This window comes from Sebastes fasciatus, chromosome 16 (genome assembly GCF_043250625.1).
Source record: "Sebastes fasciatus isolate fSebFas1 chromosome 16, fSebFas1.pri, whole genome shotgun sequence".
NCBI classification, from domain to species: domain Eukaryota; kingdom Metazoa; phylum Chordata; class Actinopteri; order Perciformes; family Sebastidae; genus Sebastes; species Sebastes fasciatus.
In genome coordinates, this window is record NC_133810.1 from 25,631,122 (window position 1) to 25,653,652 (window position 22,531).

At 40.2% G+C, this 22,531-nt stretch overlaps 1 protein-coding gene across 1 annotated transcript; it reads right to left on the reverse strand.

The window, feature by feature from the left end:
* acat1 (acetyl-CoA acetyltransferase 1) lies at positions 1-7,674 on the reverse strand. Its single transcript, XM_074610914.1, has 12 exons — positions 7,525-7,674; positions 6,923-6,973; positions 6,242-6,359; positions 4,798-4,893; positions 4,158-4,258; positions 3,641-3,784; positions 3,377-3,527; positions 2,813-2,908; positions 1,780-1,893; positions 958-1,022; positions 505-662; positions 1-399 (listed from the first exon to the last, which is right to left on the reverse strand). The coding sequence occupies exons 1-12, from the start codon at positions 7,573-7,575 to the stop codon at positions 279-281; spliced, it is 1,266 nt and encodes a 421-aa protein (XP_074467015.1). The 5' UTR covers positions 7,576-7,674; the 3' UTR covers positions 1-278.
* Between the last annotated feature and the right edge of the window lie 14,857 nt (positions 7,675-22,531).

The window sequence follows — 22,531 nt, forward strand, 5'->3', positions numbered from 1 at the left end:
TGGTTTCATAAAAACTATTTATTTAAACATTTCAATTCAGAGTTAAATATTACTAATTTTTTTCGCACAGTATGTTTCATCAAACAAAGGAGTGTTTCAAACACTGGAGTCATGGGAGTCGAGTCCTACAGTTTGGGTAAGGCTGCTGGAATTAACAATGTAACAGAATCATTCTTCTCAGTAAGGGAGTTGACATTAACCATTTGGAGTCAACAGGTAGTGAACACACAGTGTAACAAAGAGTGTATCAGGGAGAGAGAGGTTTCCCATCAACTTTACTACAATTTCTGGATCAGAATAGATGAAGCTCCACCGCCTCCATTGCAGATGCCTGCCAGCCCGTACTGGCCTGACTTCAGGTTGTGCACCATGTGACCCACAATTCTCGCCCCAGACATCCTGACAGAGAGAGACAGAAAGTATCGGTTGTCACCAAGTCACGTCAAAGGTCTCTTTCAAAACAACTGGCCAGCCAGTCTGTAAGAGTCCCTCTCAGCTGCTTACCCGATGGGGTGTCCCAGCGACACAGCTCCCCCGTTGACGTTGACCTTTGCAGGGTCGATGTCCAACATCTTGATGTTGGCCAGCACGACCACACTGAAAGCCTCGTTGATCTCCCACATGTCGATATCCTCCTTCTTCAGCCCTGCTGCAGCCAGGACCTGACAGACACACACATACAGTGGAAGTGTTAGGAGTTTCTAACAGAACTGCATCTATGAACACAGTTGGGTGTGGTTCAGGATAGAGCACATCTTTTACATGAATTAAACGTGGATTATAAAATTCAAATTCACTATTATTAGGATCAAGTAGCTCGTGAAAAGTAGTGTGTCAGATTTAGTAGTCACAGCGGTTTCATTTCATTGTGCCATATTTAATCAATATTTAGGTAAATATAAGTACTGGATCAGACTCAATATTACTATAAACTACTAATTACATGCTCAGACTCACCTTTGGTACAGCAAATGCAGGCGCAATGGGGAAATCAATGGGTGCAACAGCAGCATCAGCAAAAGCTATGGCAAAAAAAATATTACATATTAATCCTGCAATTTAACAATAACTATGACGAATAAAAATATCCTGTTTAATGATGTGGTAAAGGGAAACACACAAACAAGTGCCTGATTTATTTAATCTTGACAAATAAAGACAGGTATTTGTAATTTTTTTTTTTAAATTTCCTCCACTTTTTTCTAAATGTAAACAAAATAAAAAGGATGCCGTACACTGTCCAAAGCTCAAAGCTTGTTGAGAGGTTGGTGTTGGATTGAAATTAGTCTGACTCCCCTTCCGCTATCTATTTTGCAAGGGCACCATCCCCATCATATGCTTAGCGCCACTCAAGACGATTGTGATTGATTTAAAGAAATACAAACAAACCAGAGCATTATTCCCCACTATAACAGAATGATAATGTGTGGAGCCAGACCTTTCTATAGCGTTGACACAGGTCTGGCTATGTGAAACTAGATTGAAATAGTTTTTAATCGTTTTTTATTTTCTATATATTTCAACCTGATGATGGCTTTTACATGGTCGTAATTGCCTACACATATCATCCAACTTAGGAAACAAACCTTTTATGGCTTTCGTCTAGCATACCAACCTACTATCAGCCTGTAGAATAAACCCAACAGTTTTACGTTTCATCTGTAGGCCTGCTGTGTGATAAAACCTCATTTTTAGTTAAGCTCTGAAAGCACAGCTTAGTCTTAGTGTGTGTGTGTGTGTGTGTGTGTGTGTGTGTGTGTGTGTGTGTATCTAGCTTACAGACAATTCTGGCCAGCGGCGTGACGTTGAGTCTCTTTGCGGCATCTGCCGTCATTAAAACGAGAGCGGCTGCTCCATCGTTCAGGGTGCTGGCATTGGCTGCCGTCACTGTGCCTAAAAAGCAAGTGAACCAAAACAAAATGTACATTAAAACAAAAAAAGGTTCCTTGAGCAAGCATTCTGATTACTATTATTATTTTTGTAACTATTTGAGTTACTCAACCTACAACAAATGGTCTTAGGGATGAAACTGACAAGGATGTGTGAAAATGGAGATGTGACATTTCAAAGTTAATAGTGGTGCAGAAATGAGTCCTAAAACCCGGAAATGAGTTAGCAGCATTTTAGCACTTCGAGAACCCTCGTCTAGAAGTCAATGGGTTTTTAGTTAGATGCCTGAAATAAGCTTTAATATGTCTTTAAAAAAGATGGTTGCTAACAAGTGGCTAAATGATACTACAAAAAAACGTCATTACGGCGATAACGCCGACGCTTGTTGTGTATACTCCGCTCATGCGACTGTAGTGTAGTTTGTTCATAGCCTAACGTTAGCTTTTTATTTCTGGCGATTGCATTTACGCTTCAAAAATCATAAAAGTGGTGTTCAGTTGTGTAAGTATAATAAACGTTTGTTTGCCACAGAGCTTATTTTCTGCAATAGTCCAAAAGCCAATGGAAAAATCCCATTGGCTTTTTGTCATGGGAACCCATGAGAGTCTAACTTTCGGGTTGGCCTTCAAAAATACGTCATGCCTGCACCACTCTATGAACAGCTGCAGCAGAATAGTACAACTTGAAGAACAAGCATAGTAGTATTATTAGAAGTTATTACAGGATAGAAGGTAAATGAGAAGCAGAAAAACTTGCAAAAAGATGCAAAATTGGTATAAATAAAATCTTTGTGGAAACAGAATTAATGTACAAGTATGATGCATGACTCTAAACAAATCTGTTTAATTAGACAAAAAGTGGCTTAATGTTATTCCCAACTCAGATAATTAATGAATGGAAGTAATAACAACTGCATTGTTACCATTCTCTTTCTGGAACACGGCCTTCAGTTTGGGAACTTTGCTGAAGTCGACCCGCCTCCACTCTTCATCCTCGGACACGACCAGATCGGGTTTGCCTACAAAACCAGATCAACATCAGATATGCTGCGCTGTGTTACGGCTGTATGTATGTCTTTTATGTGCTGTTGTCACTTTTCCCTCGTCCGGGATTTGAACCCGGAACCTCTCGCACATTTAACTCAACCAGTTTTTATATTAACTTAGCTTTTATCTCCCTTTTTTAACACCATATCTAGACACTGCAATGTTAAAGTGTGCCGCAATGCTAAGCAAATCATCTTTACGACATGACTCCACTTTATGCAAATTAGGACTATGTACAAAATCCTGAAGATTAAATGCCATCTTTAAACAAATTGCAAACTACCACACTGACTCATCAAACTCAAACTTGGTTGTCGAGTTGTTCATGGGAAAATAAAGAGTATCCCGGACGAGCCCCCTTTGTTACGCCCCCACCCTTGGGCAGCCCTATTGATAAAGTAAATGACCAACGGCAGTGCCCCTAGACCAACTTGCTGTACCTCTCTGGGGAATGCTAACTGGAACAATCTCCTTGGCCAGCACACCGGACTCGAATGCTGCTTTGCTGCGGCTGTATGAGCCGATGGCGTAGGCGTCCTGCTCCTCTCTGGTGATGCTGCTGTTCTTGGCTGTGTTTTCTGCACAGTTGCCCTGTTAAAGACAGTAAGGCAAAAGCAAGTGAAAACAGATCAAATATGAAACTGATGAAATTAAAAAGTAAAAATATATAACAAGGTAATATTTAACAGGAGGTTGATAGTTACCATGTGGAATTTGTTGTAGACATCAGTGAGTCCATCCTTGACAATGAGGTCTTCCATCCTCGTTCCTCCGTAGGCTGGAGTATCTCTGGACATCACATAAGGTACGTTGGACATGCTCTCCATGCCTCCTGCCACCATCACATCCTTAAATCACACACACAGCCATATACTTTTATGTAGCGACAACTATTGTTTGTCTCGCACTGAACCCCAATCCCTGTTGTCAGTGAACCCTGAGTGTTTGATGTGTATCAGCTTATATAAGGTCACTTCTTCTGTATTTTATTGTGTTTCACAGGACTTGGAAAGTACAGACATTCTGTCCAAGAACATAAAGATGTGTAGTCTATGGTAACCATACTCTAATAGCATGAAAGTTACCAAACATCTCAGGGTAAACAAAGCTTGTTTTTGGTGACAACAAAGTTTTCCATGATCTTGCCTGGAATCAGATTTCTGTTTTTATTTGTACTCAAGCGAAGCAGAAGAGAGAAAGTGTATTTAAAGCCAAGGCTACCTGGTGTCCACACATTAGACTCTGAGCTGCCAGCATGATGGACTTCATCCCGGAGGCACAGACTTTGTTGATGGTTGTTGCTGGAGTGCCGAGGGTCAGGCCTGAAGATACAATACAAACATATTTGCATTGGCAAAAATAAATAGACAAAACTAAACTTATCTTGCTTTTGTGTGTCAGTCTGGCACAGGAGAGCCGTATATTTGACAAGGGTACTATATTATTTCACAGTGATCTGTTCTGCATGATAAAAAAAGAGAAAAGAACTGTCAATCATAGCTGTTGTGTTACTAATAGGTTTTCACATCAGTTTCCTGTAACTTTTTATCAATAATGATATGATATAAGAGGTCTCTACGCTGCTGGAGATAAACCATTATAAACCTTTTTATAAAACTTTTGGTTTTCATATGCATACATGATGTGTGGCTTTCACATTAGAAATATATACAGAATCAGGAGGACTAATTAGCTGCTCACAATCAGCTTTAAAAAGGGGAAAGAGATGGCAATCCTGCTTTATGTACAATCACCTCTGATTTGGAACTACAGCGCATGTGGAGCTGGTTTCTGGACATCAATATTTTGGTGCAAAGTCAATATTTGAAATGAGGGTGAAAATACACCAGTGTGGTCATACCTGCTCCAAGCAAAGCTTGTCTTGCGGGGGCCTGTCCCTCTCCTGCCTGCAGCACATTGCCCATGTAGACTTCCTTCACCTCTTCAGGAGCGATTCCTAAACACAAGAAATCAGTCAGCTCATTAAATATACACACAGCCTTCTTCTCTTCAAAGCAGGAATCCACCTTACTCGTGTGAAACTCAGGTAATTTGATACGTCTGGTGTATTAGCATATCCATGCCTACATGGAAGAATATAGGCTGTATTCAAAACTGCCAACAAAAGCAAAATCTCCAGTATGCCAAAAATACCCAGATGTCATAATGATTAGGAAAAAATCTCCAGTATGCATCTGACCAGTCTACCTCGCCTACTGTATCCCACAATTCAATGCGCTGGAACAGTACAGGCTATGGTCACGTCAGCAGCAGCCAAAAAAGGCACATTTTTCGTAGCCATTTCATCACTAAATTCACTTCTGAAAATGTTTGAGGGGAGAAATCAACTGTGTAGATTTTGAATGTTTACAGTTTTACAATATTAGATGGTGAATCGAACATTTGCTCCAACGTTTTTGGAGTTTAGAAGCTCCACAAACAGCTGTGACAGCAAGCTAGCGCCTGCCGGGTAGTCACGCTCCAGCCAGCTCCCAGCTCTCTCCTCCTCTCAAAAGACTGGTCTCGTAGACAAGATGCTTTTATTTCCCTGATGATGGTTTGTTTAAATATCACAAGACAAGTTTCCATTATAAAATTAACGGAAACCTGTGGTTATCTGCCTTTTTGGAGTTGAAAAGCTCCACAATCGCCTCCAGGTGTAGCTCGCTCAACAGCCGGCCATTCACGTTCACAAACCGGCTACAGAACAACACGCTGTGGCGAGAGAAGAGGCGAGGGAAAGAGCTGCCTCTGACGGAGCAGAGAGACACTTGCTGAGACAACATGACCCTTTTTTTAACGTTTTAAACTGACTAAAACTAAAAACACCCTAATATTTGTAAGAATATCATTCCACTGTTTAGTTGCTGTAACTAAAAAAGCAGTCCGAGTTAATTTTGTCAGTCAATGTTTTATATTTACCGTCTCCCCTTGATGATAATCCTGTTTGTTTTACTTCACAATGAGCTGTTAGAATAAATTGTTTAAGGGATGGTGGAGCTAAACTATGTAGTATCTTATAAAAGGAAACCAATATTGGTCGTATATAAAAAAAAATTCAAAGCTCAGTAAGTTGTATTTTTCAATTATATTGCAATAGTGGTACAAGTTTGTTTTTCCAACCAGTGCTTTAAGGGCTTGTTTAAAGGCTAAAGCCTGGCTTAGCAAACAGCAAAATAAGTCAACTTAACAGTTTCATACTGCATACTTCTGAGGAACGCAGTAAGCAGAATGTACTGCGTTCGTCAGTAGTATGTATGTAGTAGGCGTATAGCCATAGTTTTCTCTGAACAAAGTGAACTTACCTGCTTGGTCTATAGCTCCCTTAATGGCAATGGAGCCCAGTCTGGTGGCTGGTACTGCTGCCAGGCTGCCTCTGAAGGAGCCCATTGGAGTGCGGACTGCACTGACAATGACGACTTCCTGAAACCATACATTAAAAGTCTGCATTATAACCCAGCCAACATGGTTATGTGGGCCCCACATGGGTTATGCTGGGGGTACCTGGGTACCAAGTGGGTATGGGCCCAAAATGGGCATCTTATCTGGGGCCCAGTTGGATCAACTAAGTAGGTCCCACATGGGCTCCCTATGTGGGCTACCTGTGTGGGTCCTAGTTGGGTCACTAGTGGGAAATTAGTGCATGGGGCCAACATGGAAACTGTGGACAAACTCACTAACAACCCATATTTTAGGCCATGGAGTCCCCATGTAGTTCCCACATAGAACTTAAACCTGGGGCCGAGATGGGTTTTAGTTTATGTTGCCCAGATTGGGCCCACATAACACCCAGTGTACTCCTGCATGAAATTCATGCGGGCAATTGGTATGGGGTCATTATGGAACCCGCAGACAATACTATATAGGGCCCATTTTTCAGCCCATTTACTACCCACATGGGCCCCACATACAAATGCTGACTGGGAAGTTTGCAGTCCAAACATTGAATTGTTATGAGAATCTAAAATGTCAGTCACTGAACTTACATTGAGCGAAGAAGGGTGAGATGAGAAGGTTCTGGAGAGGTACCTGTGAGCCTACAATGACAAAGGACAAAGATGGGGATAAATCATCATCTTCCATACATGAGAGAGTTCCTAATCTAATCCCATTTTGATCTGTCCAATCAAGTCTGCTGTTCAACCTGAAGCTCCTTGATACAATTCTGGGTCAACTTAATTAGGCAAGTAACGTTTTTAACTCAAGCAAGCAGAGAAGTGTTAAAAGTAGGGCACATACAAGCAGCTGGCACCTACCTGTCACCAGTTAAATAGACCCTTTGTTTGGCTTTTAACTGTAGCCTACTGTTGTTGCTGTAATTGTTCACATCTCTATTTTGTTGAGAAGTGGACTTTGCAGTGATGTTAAATCCCTAAAGCACACCTGGAGTTCTCAGGTGTTCTCCAGCTGTTACTTTCCTTCAGTCAAGGACGCTGCGCAGTCACAATAAGGTTAGCTGAGCTGCTCTGAGTTAACCAGCTGGGCCTTGTGTGTTTATATCCAGCCAGACTGTCTCTACAGCATTCCTCTGCAATAAAACAATAAAACAGACAAACCCAAACAGATTATGTTACACTCCGTCACTTACCAGTCGTTTACAGATGTGAGTGCGCATGGTTAAAAGTCCACTGGATGACATTTTGGAATGAGAGAGGACTCACACTAAACCCGCTTCACCTTCAGCCATGCAGCGGAGGGATAATAACATCAGCCAATCACAGTGAGGGGTGTGTTTCCCCTGACGTCATCGTTGGCTGGGCATTGTGGTTGTTGTAGTTTTTTAATCAATGGCATCACTATACATGTGAAAGACAGTGAAGAAGACTTCTAGCAAGTAAAATGGATGTAAACTATTACTATACTATAATCTATTTTTCTATAGTTATATATATATATATAGAATCTATATTTCAATTTTTCTATATATGTATGTGTGTATGTGTATGTGTATGTATGTATGTATATGTGTATATATATGTGTATATATATATGTATGTGTGTATGTGTGTATATGTATATGTGTGTATGTGTATATACGTGTATGTGTGTGGGTGTATGTAGGCATATATATATATATATATATTAAATGTTTTTGTTTTTTTTCTCATTTTCTTATTATTATTTCATGACTTATCTGTGGATACTCTCCCTGTGTTGTATTCTCTACAATTTGAATTTTATGTATCCATGATTGAGAATCAGTTAGGTCCATGGTGGCCAGCTGTGGCTTGTCTGTGTGTAAGTTGTTGTCAGGTATGATTGATTGATGTGTTGTGTCACGGGTGAGTGTTGTTAAGAAAAACAAAAGTTGACTTTCCTTGTATAGGGACTCTTCTATTGATTATTGACAATTAATAAAAAGACCTTTGAAAGAAAGAAGATGGATGTAAACAATACAGGATTTAAAATATTTCTTCAGAACTTGGCTTTACAAACGTTTGTTGACATGTGTTAGGCCTCAAGAATACCCATAATGCAGTTTGGTAAGACACACTGACTGTAAACATAACTTGTGTTTGTTTAAGAGAAAACTCCAAAGGGTACCTTTATGATTTGGAGCCAAAGTTTTCAGGGATATTAAAGTCATGTGATACCTCAGATAGAAAATAGTCAGGAGAAACTATTGGAAGGTGCTCACTCTCAAGTTGTTTCAAATTGAGTGAGTGATCACAGCTTCCTAGTCATCCATTACAATGCAATTAAGCAGAAACACTTTCTGGAGGACACAATATAGGATTTCTCCATTGTGATATTTTGCTGCTGGTAAATACATTTCATTAGGCTGGAGTCATGTTCATGGAGGTGTTCTGACACTGACTTAAGCTTCTTCACACTACAGAAAAAGTAGATAAGCTCCCGTCTTATGACCTAGACTCAAATCAGGCTTATTTATAGTGTCAGTCAGTGACCTTTGACCTCCTCGTTAAGAGAAACGAGAGACCTCTATTATCAAATCTATTATTGTAAACTTGCATTTCCCCATGCATCTTGGTTTCTCGTGTATCCAACAAGTATCAAGAATGTAATGATTATATCATTCTGATGGTTGTAATCACATTACATGTAAAGTTTTACTCCTCAACAGAGAAATCTCTCTTCCCTGCCTTTTTATACTTGCTTTATAGAACTTTCTACCAAACTGAAGCAAGTTTTGTGATAGAATAAGTGTGAAATTATTCCCTATTTAAAACTACTTTCAGTCATTTTTAAGAGAAGAGAGACTTAAAAGAGAGACTTTTTTTCTGAAGATATAATTGTTTTCTTTGTAGGTTGTTTATCGCGGGATGATCACCACCAAAATTATCTTTTACTCATTGCTTTAAAGGGGAACTAAGCACATTTTCAAAATTCATACTTACATACATATTCCTATGGTCTAAGACAGTCCAAAAATATTAGCAGACATGAACAACTCTCTCTCAAATCCAAAAACTAGAGTGCTAAAACTCAGAGCACACAGGGGAATGTTCTGAGTATATGGGTACATTTTCTGTTTCACAACTGAGAACACGACAATAAAATAAAGCTCAAGTGGGTATAAAAAAAGAAAAAACAAACATTCTGTGGATCCACAAAATCAGTCTCTCGTTCGTTCTCCATGGAGCAGCTCCACACTTTATACTTGATGACATCACAAATGTAAGACTTCCTTCTCTGGTTTCTGGCTTTGAGAGAGAACAGCTCATGTTCACAAACATTGATTGAACTTTCCAAGGCCGTAGGGAAAAAAAACATATTGGAATTCTTAATTTAGGTGGTGTTCCCCTTTAAACAAACACACTGTATCTTCTTCACTCAGACTAGAAACACAGACCTCCAGGTCATCCTCCGGCCCTGCAGCAGGTTGATGAATGAAGGTAGAGGTTTGAGTGTGAACAAGAGTTCACACTCCTACTGTGGGGTGGCCCTTGGACCCGTGATACATTCTGATGAGTGTCAGTGGGATGGCTGCAATAAGATCATCACCACCAAGGTCATCACAGTTGTAACAGCTGTGTGCTGTTTGAATGCAGCTGTAGGTCTGAACCTCTTTGCAAGTTGAGCTGCAAAATACTTTTCATAAGCTACTGACTGCGTTTTTCATCTTAACCACTAGAGATCACTGTAGGATCATGTTCTACTTATACAAAATGCGGTGCTCTATTTATGTAGAAATGTATACTTTATATATGCAGGCATTTTAAAAGCACACATGCATTTTCATTTTAGCACATCTGTTTCTTCACATAGCATTCAGGCATATGTTCCATATGGTGCCAATGTTTTGTATAAAAACACAAAATTAATACATATGACATACATATGAATGCATTACAAATTACATTTTTCAAAATGTTTTCAACATGACAATAATTGTGATTTACCTGCACGGTAATAAGGTTAATGACTCTTTTCATGTTTCCAACTGAAAATGTGATTACTTATATTATTCAGCTGCACGAAGACCAAGTAACTAAAATGCACTATATCATATGCAGCATACACATAATGTACGCAGTGGTGAATAAGTATTCTGATCATTTACTTAAATAAAAGTAGTAATACCACACTATAAAAATATACCATAAAATTCTTGAATTAAACATTTTAAAAGTACTGAAGTATCAGCCACAAAAGGTAAAAGTAAAAGTAATCATCATGCAAAATGACCCCTGTCAATATTCTATGATTATATTATTGGATCATCGTCATTATTATTGGTGCATTGACATGTAAGGAGTACTGTCATGTAGTATTTGGTTGACGTAGAGCTATCTTTGGGTAATTTACAGTAAGCTATAACAATGCATCATCATTTATAAATTGATGATATGTTTTGTGTGTAAAATCTTAATTTGCAAAGTGACGATCGCTGTGAGATAAATGTAAAGGAGTAAACTATCTAATATTTCCCTCTGAAGTGCAGTCGAGTAGAATTATAGGGAAGCATTGAGAAAATACTGAAAATACTCAAGTAAAGTACAAGTACTTCAAATTTGTTCTCAAGTACAGTACTTGATTGAATGTACTTTGTTACTCTCCACCACTTACTGTATGTTTGACTCACAGCAGCCATTGTGGCATGTCATTGTAGGGTAAACAGGTTGTAATGAATAACACTAAATGACTACTGTGAAAAGGTTCTATAGGCTTCCTTGGTAGTCAAAATGAATGTACTATTTTGTGTTCAAAAACCCACAACAGTATATGTTGTACATTGTAAATGTGCTAAATATGACATTCAGAGCTTATCTATTGCCTCCACACGGCTCTCAACATGGCAACGGCTGAGCCGGCGGTTAGCAGCTAACGGAGCTAACAGCGCTAACAGCGCAAATAACAGCAACAGTGCTGACAGAGCTAACAGTGTTTACTAGAGGTGGGAATCACCAGAGGACCCACGATACTATATTGCTGCACCCGATTCGATTGTTATCAGGCCATTAAATAGGCGTTATCAATCGCTATAAGCACCATAGATGTGGGTCATTAGGGGCTTTTACATTGTAAAAGCAAAAGAGAAAATTAAAAGCAACACGTTCTAACATGTTGTAAAACTGAATGAAACGTCACGTTTTGAACACTAATAAAAAGGCTTCTTTGGGTTTAGGCAACAAAACTACAACTTCTTTAGGTTTAGGCAAAAAATAACAACGATAAGTTTAGGGAAAAACCCTGTGTTTTGTGTTCCATGTGTCGTCCCCAACCTCCACCCCTTATGGAGTTTTACACTGTCTAAACTACAGCGCCTGACTTCTGCTTCTGCTCCTGTCACAATTACTCCGGTCGCTAGAGGTCGCTGTCCTGTTCTTTTATACCTTCTTTTGGTGATCTACCATGATAATTGATGATAAAAACCTACTAGTGGGTGTAGTAGGCCCCTATTTACTCATGTCTATGAGGCTTATAGCGACTGATAACGCCTATTTAATAGACTGACAACAGTCTAATTGGCTGATTATCACAATACTTAAGTCATGATACAATCTTATTGCAATTTTAAACATTTTGCGATATGCTGAGTATTGCATAAGATGTTTTTTTCTTTACTCCTCTATATCTTTACATAGCAAATAGTTGTTTTCTGCTATATTAATGCTCTGAATATCGATTACCTACATACTGTAGCAGATAAAACGACTGACATGCTCTGCAGTATATTTAGATTACGATAAGATTACCCTGTAACTTCTATGCTAATACAAATGATATATCACATGGTTTCAAGTTGTTTCTTACTCGACAGGTTTGCAGTTTCTATTTTCCCGGTGCAAAAGCTGAAAAGCTCAAGACTTACAAAAAAGCATCCACTGAAGCTGGATAACTAATTGGCAGCTAAAGCATTTCAAAAGGCCTCTATAGCGAGCCTCCTGATAAGCAGATCTGCTATGATGCAGCAGAGGAGATCAATGCAATCTGTCTCTACAGTGTTCTGTTTATATAGGATCCTCCGGCCCACAGTCACGGTTTTTATGAGGGTAGCTGTATAGTATGAGCTGGAATGTCTCCAGACACAGCTGGTATTGTATAGGCAGAAGCGAGCAGACAACCATGAAAAACAGGAAGTAGATAGTGGGGGAGGGTCAGCAGCAGCAGTCCCTCTGATCCCCTGCATATGGCCTCCAATGGAAGTAATTCAGAGTCCTCTCCCGCCACCAGAGCCGCTGTGTCAGAGATCATCAGTCATAACTCATCATACGTGCTCGTCTTTGTGTCGGCGCGTTGACTTCTCGGGCTTCCTATTGTTTCATTTCATTGTTTGCAACCACAGATTAGTTCCATTCAGCTGAGAGAATAAGATATGACCCAACAATGCGATACTTTCCATATAAAAAGGCGCGCCTTCAGAGCATGCATTAATTGTCATTGTGGGATTTGTTTTCGTGGTGTCAGCTGTTGGCTAATCAATGGTTAAAGCCGACGTAAGGTTTATTGTTACTGAGCTTATTAAGCAGCGTTGCCACTGGACGAGCCTCCGCCCTCTCTCACATGTAAATGACTACTGTGTTAAAGGCAGGTCATGGGCACTCCCCTCCTTACGCTCCAACACATTCCTTTGACTGCTGAGTGGACAAATACAACTCAAGATGTTATTTTTAGAAACTGCATGTGACACATTTTGTCACATTTGTCATTTTGCATAGTTTATTTATAACTGTACTGATTTCTTTATTAATATGCATGTACACAAACCTAAAGAAATATAAGGAAAAGTAGCTGGCTTTTGTAATTCAGAAGATTTTCAACTGTAATGGCAGAAAGGTATCATCTTTAATCATCTTTCTAGTCACATTTCGTCCTTTAAAAAAAGGTAAATTCTGCAGGTTTAGTCCGTTTTTGGTTATAACTTTATCATTTCAACAATTAAATATCTAATTACTAACACAAACATCATATAGAACACTACTATTCAGCTGATTGCACAAGAGTTAAGACAACAGTTGCTCCAACTATAAAATGTGTCCTTCATGTTCGTGCGGGGTCAGGCCATGAACTCTGGTGGTTCTGGAGCCCCTCTCACACAAACTGGTGTAATCTGGCTTTACCCGCTGCTCCATATGGGAAGGCTGCATTTCACTACACGGGAGAAATCCACTTAGAGAGAGAGAGAGAGAGAGAGAGAGAGAGAGGGACTCAGATTTTACTTACATCCAGCTGATCCATTCACAGCCATCTCTCTACCTGCCTGCAGCACACACATACTACACCACTGTGACCAATGGTTGCTTCACAGGGCGGCAGTTAAGATCGTGTGTTTGCGCACAACACAGCTGCCCAGTTTCACCTGTTACTGGTCAAGACAAGTAGCATGTGTTTGTGTGTGTGTGTGTGTATGGAAGAGAGAGAGTGAAGAAGATAAATTGACAAGTTGCCCTCTGTCAAAGAGGCTTTGGATGTTGGACGAGGTCACCTTTACCTTCATCCTGTCGCCCTCCCCTGAGGATTATGCCAATGTTTTGTTCCAGTTACCTCTGAGTCAACGCAAAGCTCCAATTATTCTTCCATTAAAGGGATTACAAGTTCTTAAAAGTATAAATCGTTTTTTATTGCCAATGTGTGAACCTGTTGTAACCTAACCTAGGTTTCCTCTATCAGCCTGTAGACTGCTTTTAAAGTGAAGAACCCAGACCCATTTTTCCGGAAAATACAGCGGATGTGACGTCATGCGCGCTTGCGAGTGCCGTAGCTAACATTCAGTTAGAAATGGAGTCCGCTAACACCAACAAACGACCAGCCCCCACCACAACTCAGACTCCAACACAAACTCCACGGAAGCACAAAAAAAAACAAAGTTAGTGAAGCCCGTCTTGCAAAAAACAGGAATGTGACCGCCGTTAGGCGTAAACTAGTGTTGTTTGTGTGCACATGGGAATTGAGTGGTGAAGCAAGAGAGAGAGAGAGAGAGAGAGAGTGGCGGTGAGTGTGTGAGAAAACAGGCGAGCAGCGGAACAAGAAGAGAGTTAGTTTAGCTTTGAGAAAATCAAGTTAATGTTCAGTGGAAGTTGCAGTTTGTGCAGAAATAAATGCTGCAGCTCCTCAAGACCAACAGAGGTGTCCCGTGTCTTGTTTCCAGGCAGCTGAGTGGAGCGACGGGGGTTAACTCCGGAGCGAGTAACATTATGGACTCCGGCCCAGGACACCAACACTACGGTGCCTCCCCTGGTCCTTCTGACCACGGTCGGGAGGCTAAAGCAGGAAAAGTTAATACTAGTATCAACATCGGCCGGGCCGCTAATAATACTGCCAAGCGTCTGAAATATACAGTGATATTATGGTTTTAGCTGCTAATGTTGCTAACGTTAATCAACATGATGCCTGTCAATCACATTCAGTCTCGTGTGTGTCGGTGTCGTTGACTTAACAGCCACAGGTGTCCCTGTTAACAAGCAATTTCTCATTCTCACATATAGCCCCTTTAAACAAAATATGATAATTATGTGTGCCACAAAAACAAACAAAACACAAGGTTACTTTGAATTATTACTTCTTTCTGTGAGTTTAAACAATCATTTTTCAAAGAATGAGCAGTTGTTGGAGTCATTCTCTCCCCTGTGGCCTTGTTCCCCCCCACCCCCTCAGTGTTCTTACTACTGGAGAGGGAAAATGAGAGAGTGAAAAGGAGGGAAAAGACAGCAACAGGCAGCAGCTGTGATGGAAGGGCTGCCCCATACTCAACACAACAACAGCATTGTTATCTGAGACCCACCTAACGCCTTTCCCCTCCTCCCTCCCTCCCACTCCGCCATGCATATACAGTATCTTTAGAGACTCCCGCAGAGAGCGGCAGGACATTCTTTTACGACATGCTGATGTTCACGTCCTGGAAAGCCAGTAGTACAGGACAGGAGAGAGAAATGCAGGGGTCAAATTACAGCTCTGCACGTTGCTTTTCAGTACAGTGGTGGGAGAACTTCCATCACAAGAGAGCATTTTGATGTTTCAGCTAGTTTAAATCAGTAGATAATGCACTTATCCTGGTAACCTTGCTGTACCTGGCTCCTCCATTTTGAGTTTTGCCTAAAATAAAGGGCAGTAAAGTTGATCAGTAGCATGCACTTCTACCTAGAATGCAGACATTTGCAATATTTTTCTACCTATAATGGTGGACTAATTCAACTCCTTGTTTTTTAAAAATCTTTTTATTAAATTTTTTTAATTTCTTCTACATCTGTATATTTATTTTACCATAGAGACCTTCTGTTTATCAGTGGTGGAAGATGTAAAGTAGAAATACCACAAAAATAATCCATTACAAGTAAAAGTCCTCAACCACATCTGTGCCATAAAGGAAAGGTCATGTCATTTTTCAGTCAGTTTGGGCTATATTTCAGCCGAGATTACATACAGACGTGAAGGACAGGACCCCAGCTCTGAATCTCCCCTGAAGCTCTAAATAAGATGGGATAGAAACCGTGTGTATATCTACACTTTTCTGACCCCCGACTGACTTTACTGTCTTAAAAGGCTATAGCAGGTTCAGTTTTAGAGCTGGAGCGAGGGTACAGCTATCATATGAAACTAAAAAAACCATGGAGGCTAAATAACGCTCCAAAATTAGGCAAAATTTTGGCGAGGAAAAACTGGCATGGCCATTTTCAAAGACCTTGACCTCTGACCTCAAGATATGTGAATGTAAATGGGTTCTATGAGTACCCATGAGTCTCCCCTTTACATGCATGTCCATTTTATGATAATTACATGCAGTTTTTAAATGCAGTATAAATGTTTTATTTTCGCCTATTTTAAATTTGTGTGTTTGAATATTTCTGCATACTGGGGTCTTGGAATTGCATAAATTGGGTATCACGGTAAAGCTGAGACTCTCGTGGATTCAATGAGTCCAATTGTATTCATGTGTGATGATGTTAGTCCCCATAGTAGCCATTTCATATAGTAATATTTTTTTTAAACTTGACCTCACTGTATAAAATGACCTGTAATCACAGCCTCTAAACAGTTTCCAGAACAAGTGCTCGCCATCCAATCGGCAAAAAATGCAATTCTTGCAGAAATCTCAAAATGTCAAAAGTTTTTGATACCAAATCACAGCATGGCTTTTTCTATGGTGTTCCTCAAGGTCTTGGTGTCTTAATGTGGTATTTTGAAGGGATTATTGATCATTATAATCAATTCTCGAGTGGTAAAAAAAGAGGTTAAATTTAGCACCAAATCCGTGTAACAAATGGTATCAACCCCAAAATTGCTGCAACAACTTATGAGACATAATAGAGCTGTAATGGACATCATAAACATATATCATAATGTTCTTAGCCCTTATACACTTTCACAACGTTTTTTATTAATTAATTCATCAATTTGTGTTTATTTCTGAGTTATTACTAGAACAACTTGACACAGTGCTGAGCTGCATTAATCTTCAGGTTCCCAGCTTTCAGATGATGTACACCACTTCTATGTGACATCTATTGTTGACCTGCTATCTCCCCCTTAAGACCCCCTGTACCCCCTAACAAAACCCAGAACAGCTCTATTGTGTTCCTCAGAGGGTTAAACAGCCAAAGACTTGAAACAACCAACAAGATGATGATTCTGTTGCAAACTACTGATGATTCAATAAAGCTGGTTGTTTTAACAAGAGACACAGGTACCTAATTCATGCGTTACCCAGTCTGTCCTTTTGTTTTGTCAAGTGGACCAGTGGGGTGAAGTAAACTCCTGATGTCATTACCATAATAATACTGGCCGGCATCAGCATGTGACTCGGCCTAATTGTTTACACCTCTCTGCCCGCGGGGAGCAGGCAGAAAGCTTTTATTTGGGTGAATCTACAGGGTGTCAAATGGGGGATGGGCTACTTGTTTCGGTTGCAAATTCGCAACCCACTTTTAGAAGATTAATGTATTTTTACACTACACCTATTGTGCCTTGAAGTCTGTGACTATTCCATCGTACTCTTTTGTTTTTTTCTTCCTCAGCATTATGGTTTACTTGACAGTCTCACTGCAATTCATGAAATAGTCTCGAAATGATGATTCGTGACCACAGACGTGGCGCGTTTTCGTGACGCTCAGCATGACTTTGTGTTTTCCAACCAATGTCCTTGTACTTGGTTAGGTTTAGGAATAGATTGACTTGGTTAGGCTTAGGCAACAAAACTATTTAGTTAGGTTTAGGAAAAGATTAAAAACATAACACCGGAAGTGACGTAACTTAAGTATGGAAGTTATTTGACAAAACTACATAGCTTTAGGAAAAGATTGTGGTTTGGGTAAGAATAACACCAGAAGTGCTTTAACTTAAGCATGGAAGTTATGTGACAAATATATCGACTTTGACTTGTGGTTTCACACAGGACACGAACACCGGTCTCCTGGGCGAAAGTCCTGTGTTTTTTGACCCACCCTTCAACCCTGACCTCCTCCCTATGCAGCATTCGCCGCTCTCCAAACTTCCCGGTTCACAATTACGTGGATGGATCACATACGAATTGATGGACATCAGTATATTGCGACCTGAAATGTAGAAGTATGCTGCATTTGCTACACATTAATTTCAGTTAAAAGAGATCATGTCTGTGTATAAACATTACAGTGCCAATGTAGTTCTCTTAACCTTCCAATGCAATTTGCCAAAGGGTTCATAAAGAATTCCCAAAACTCTGTGCAATAACAATACTTTCAGCATTATCATTTCCATATCTCATTAAATGGAAAGTAGGCCTTAGGTAGTGTGTGTGTGTGTGTGTGTGTGTGGCTCAGACAGTAAAGGAATCATGGGGATGCTATTAAACTTGCTATAGCCAATTTACAGTATATAGGGTTGTGTAAAGATAAATCACTAGAACTTATCCAAGCTGCTATAAAAGCACGTGCTGAAAACTTTCAAATGTCTTCACACTATCTTGTGAATGGACGTCTCCTTGGTGGAGTTTTAAACTTGAATCTTGACTTATATGTATTGGAGCATTTGTTAGCAGTACAATGCGATAGACAGGTGTGACCCGGGTTACTCCAAACAAAAATCTAATTTTGTGTGTTCACAAGCTGCTGTCGAATGCAGCCCTGCAGGAAACGCCAGTTCTCCGTGAATCAGGTTTGTTTGTCTGATGATGTTCACACCAGATAGAAGAGCATGTATGTCCCAGTGACATCAGAGCAGCTCAAGGGTACCTTAAAGGGATAGTTTGGGTGTTTTGAAGTAGGGTTGTATGAGGTACTTATCCATAGTCAGTGTGTAACCTACAGTAGATGACGGTCGTTATGCCACTAGTTTGGAGAAGCAGACAGAAGTACCAGCACAGGAGCAAATCAATGTACTACTGTGGACGGGGGGCAGCAGCAAAACGTAATTTAGCCACTTAAAAGAAAGGTTCACCTAACAAAATCAATATCAGTTGAAGTATATGCTATATTTAGAATATTTTCACCGCTTTATCATGCCGTCTGACAGCCCTTTCAGACGGGGAACTGAACTGAAAGTGAAACTTATCCATGCTCTCTTCAAAGCCAACAGACTCAGCTGACTAAAACAGTTTACATAAGTTTCACTTTCAGTTCAGTTCCCAGTTGGAAATTCATCTAAATAAAGCGTACACTTAAACTGATATTGATCTTTTTTTAGGTGGCTAAAATATGTTTTGCTGCCGGCCCCCGTCCACAGCAGTACATTGTTTTGCTCCGGTGCTGGTACTCCTGTCTGTTTCTCCAAACGTGCCGTCTGTCATCTACTGTAGGTAATACACTGACTATTGATAAGTACCTCATACAAGCCCATTTAAAAAAATCCGACCTATCCCTTCAAGAAGTACTTTATTAACCTCAATTCAATAAAAGGAAGTAGGCCTGAGTGATATATCACTGTCTAGAATTCCTTGAAAATAAATGACCACCAATCACATGACACTGTTGACCAATTGGAGATGACAGTATATTAGCTGAATGAAAGCCAAATGCAGTGTTTCTTTTCAGTTGTAAATCTGTTATTTAGTGTGTTCTTTTAAAAAAATACTTGATTTTCTTTAGAGTGGCCTGTTTACCTTATTCAGACATGATTATTTTGCCAAACTGAGAGTTAGAATGTCTTAGTACACAATCACTGCCTTACAAAAAGACATAAAAAATAAACATGGCCTTATGAAAAATAAACGGAATAAGCATCTTCTAGTCCAAAACAATAATAGTGGACCACTATGGCCTATATGGCATAGGTCATATAAGCGGCAAGGCCTATTGAAGGATACAGGGTCACGCATCATCAACGTGTCATATCTTTGGGGTGCAACACATATGCAGTAAAATCTGATCAGCACTCGCCGAAATTGAGCTAATCGCAATGCACGACCACAGCTCCAGTTACACTGCGCATATATCATACCCCATAACCCAAGAGCCGTGTCCGCCACCCGTTAGTGATGGCGAGATGAAACTTCATGAAGCACTGAAGCCCTTCAGCAAATTGGGTTCGCAAAAGGGTTCATTTCACGAGGCTTCATCTGGGCTTCATATGCACACGAACCCACCTATTGGTCAAATAGTGTAAAAGACTTGCAGACATATTCCAGATATGTGGCAGTGGTTTAACCGGGCAGAGGCCAGGGATTGTGCTTGTGTAACTACAGGAAAATTATAGATGGGAGACATTATTTGTTTTTATTCAGGAATGATAAGTTCGTAACTGTATTTCGGCCTCGGGCATCTTCAATGACGTCATTTGTCTAAAACGATACAAGCCTCGATCACATAAAACTTCCTGGATTACTCGACACGCTCCGAAGCCTCTGCACAGCGCGTAACATCACTACCACCCATGTCCCAGCCTCCTTCAATAGGCCTTGATAGGCGGTCGCCTAGAGCGCCACCTTCTTTTTTTTTAAAATACATTGAGATAACAAATGCATGAATAAATAAAAAAAGAAATACACTTTTCACCCCGTGAAACTCTTGTTGTAGTGAAACTGACGAAACACTTTTAACCCTCTGAGACCCACAATAGACTAATTTTTGTCTTTTTTAGGCGGGTACATGGTGTCTTTAGGGGGAGATAGCAGGTCAACAGTAGATGTCACATAGAAGTGGTGTACAGCATCTGAAAGCTGGGAATCTAAAGATTAATTTGAGATGCAGTTCAGCACTGTGTGTCACGTTGTTCTAGTCATAAATCAGAAATAAACATTAATTAATTATTATTTAATTAATAAAATAAATTGTAAAAATGTATAAGGCTTTAGAACATTATGATTGAAGTATAATATGGCCATTCCCATGCACACTTATGTCTCATAGATGTTGCAGCAATTTTTGGGTTGATACCATTTGTTACACAGATATGGTGCCGAGAATTGATAAAAAGAAATTATCAATAGTCCCTCCAAAATACAACATTTTTCGGCGATTGGATGGCGAGCACTTCTGTTCTCAAAACTGCTCAGAAACCCCCTTATTGTCAATCTCCCTAGGAAAGCCATCCATCCACTGAATCTGAATGCTCTAGGTCTCTAGTTTGTGGTTTTAAAGTTTCATGAGGCTGTGATTATCCTAGAGGTCACCACAGGTCATTTTACACAGTGAGGTCAAGTTTCAAAAAATGGTCTCACTACAATGAAATGGCTACTAAGGGGACTAACATCATCACAGATGATTGGGCTCAATGAATCCACAAGAGTCTCAGCCTTACAGTGAAACCCAATGTATGCAATTCCAAGACTATTTAGGGACCCCAGTATGCCGAAATAATCAAACTACGGGGGAGGGGGGCGGGGGGCTCCAAATCCAAATTTTGCCTAGGGCACCAAAAGGGCTAGAGCCGTCCCTGTTGGGCTGTCCAGAATGCAGGGAGGGATCATTTAAAAATGAAAAAGACGAAAGGCATGTTTACTTGATGGTTTTGCTAGTCAGGATTTTTTTATTTATGCCTAATGTTCTACAAATCATCATCAACATATCCTAACATGCCGAACACTTTAATAATGACACTTACCCCGATTTGTTGACTACTCTTTTCTCATCCGCATACAGAAGGACTGAATCATGTTGAAATAGACTCCTGGGAAGGCACTTTGTTCAAATTTCATAAGCCGAGGACAAAATTTAAAAAAGGAGGATTATCATATAAATTTATATTTGTCGTAATTTCCAGCAAAATATATATATGGAAATTATTGACAAATGTATAAATAAGTTCATATCTCCTCCACTCCACACACATATTTGTGAGTACAGTCCCCATCAGATTGTGTACATGAAGTGGCAGATGATATGTACAAAAATGGAAGAAAAGGCCTACATTATATTACCCTTTATTAAATGTATGGGTTTTTTTCACGAGTATACAAGAAAAATAGCCAGAAATAAATAATAATAACAATATTTCGTAGGCTATTGTGTCTTTTCTAGGCAGTACTCTATACCTGCAACAATAACAGTGCTCAGTGTTGTAGTTTCCTCGGTTGCAGAGGAGAAATAAGAAGCAGCAGTAGTGTCGGGTAGTGTCTGTGTATCTTACACTCAGGGGGGAAATGAATGAATGTCTCCGTGCTGAAATGTCTGAAACGACCTCTCTTCAACACAAACACGCTGTTTCTAACCGGAGTCATGTTTGGGCTGCACACACTCAACAATGGAGCCAGCGGACGGTCACAATACTGCGAGAGCGGCTTGCACAAGAGTGCTCACATGCTATAGGTAGCTGTTGCCCACACGGAGCCTGTCGCCATTTTCCCAAGCTAAAATACAAAAGACTTGGCTGACTGGGGGAGCACAAACACACACCCCTCCTCTCTCTCTCTCTCAATCTCCTGCTAATACACAAGCCACATCTCTCTGTTATCACTTAAAGGCGCAGAATGAGTTTGCTTTTAACACATATCAAAATGCATGTCGAAATGTTGCATTTTTGGTCGGAAATAGAGGCATTTTCCGAGCCGAGCTGGAAGGCAAAAATTTAATGACAATCTTGCCTTGTTCCAGCAGATGGCTGCACAGAAAGACAAATAGCTCGCCGTGTTTGTTGAGTGACGTGTGACGTCCCCCACACAGGTAAGAGCGCAGATTTGAAATGGTGTTGCTGACCACCGTGTGGGCCAATCAGGGGGTAGCAGGGGCGGGATATAGTCCCGTCAATCACGCAGGGACTATAACGGTTTGAATAAGGAGGGA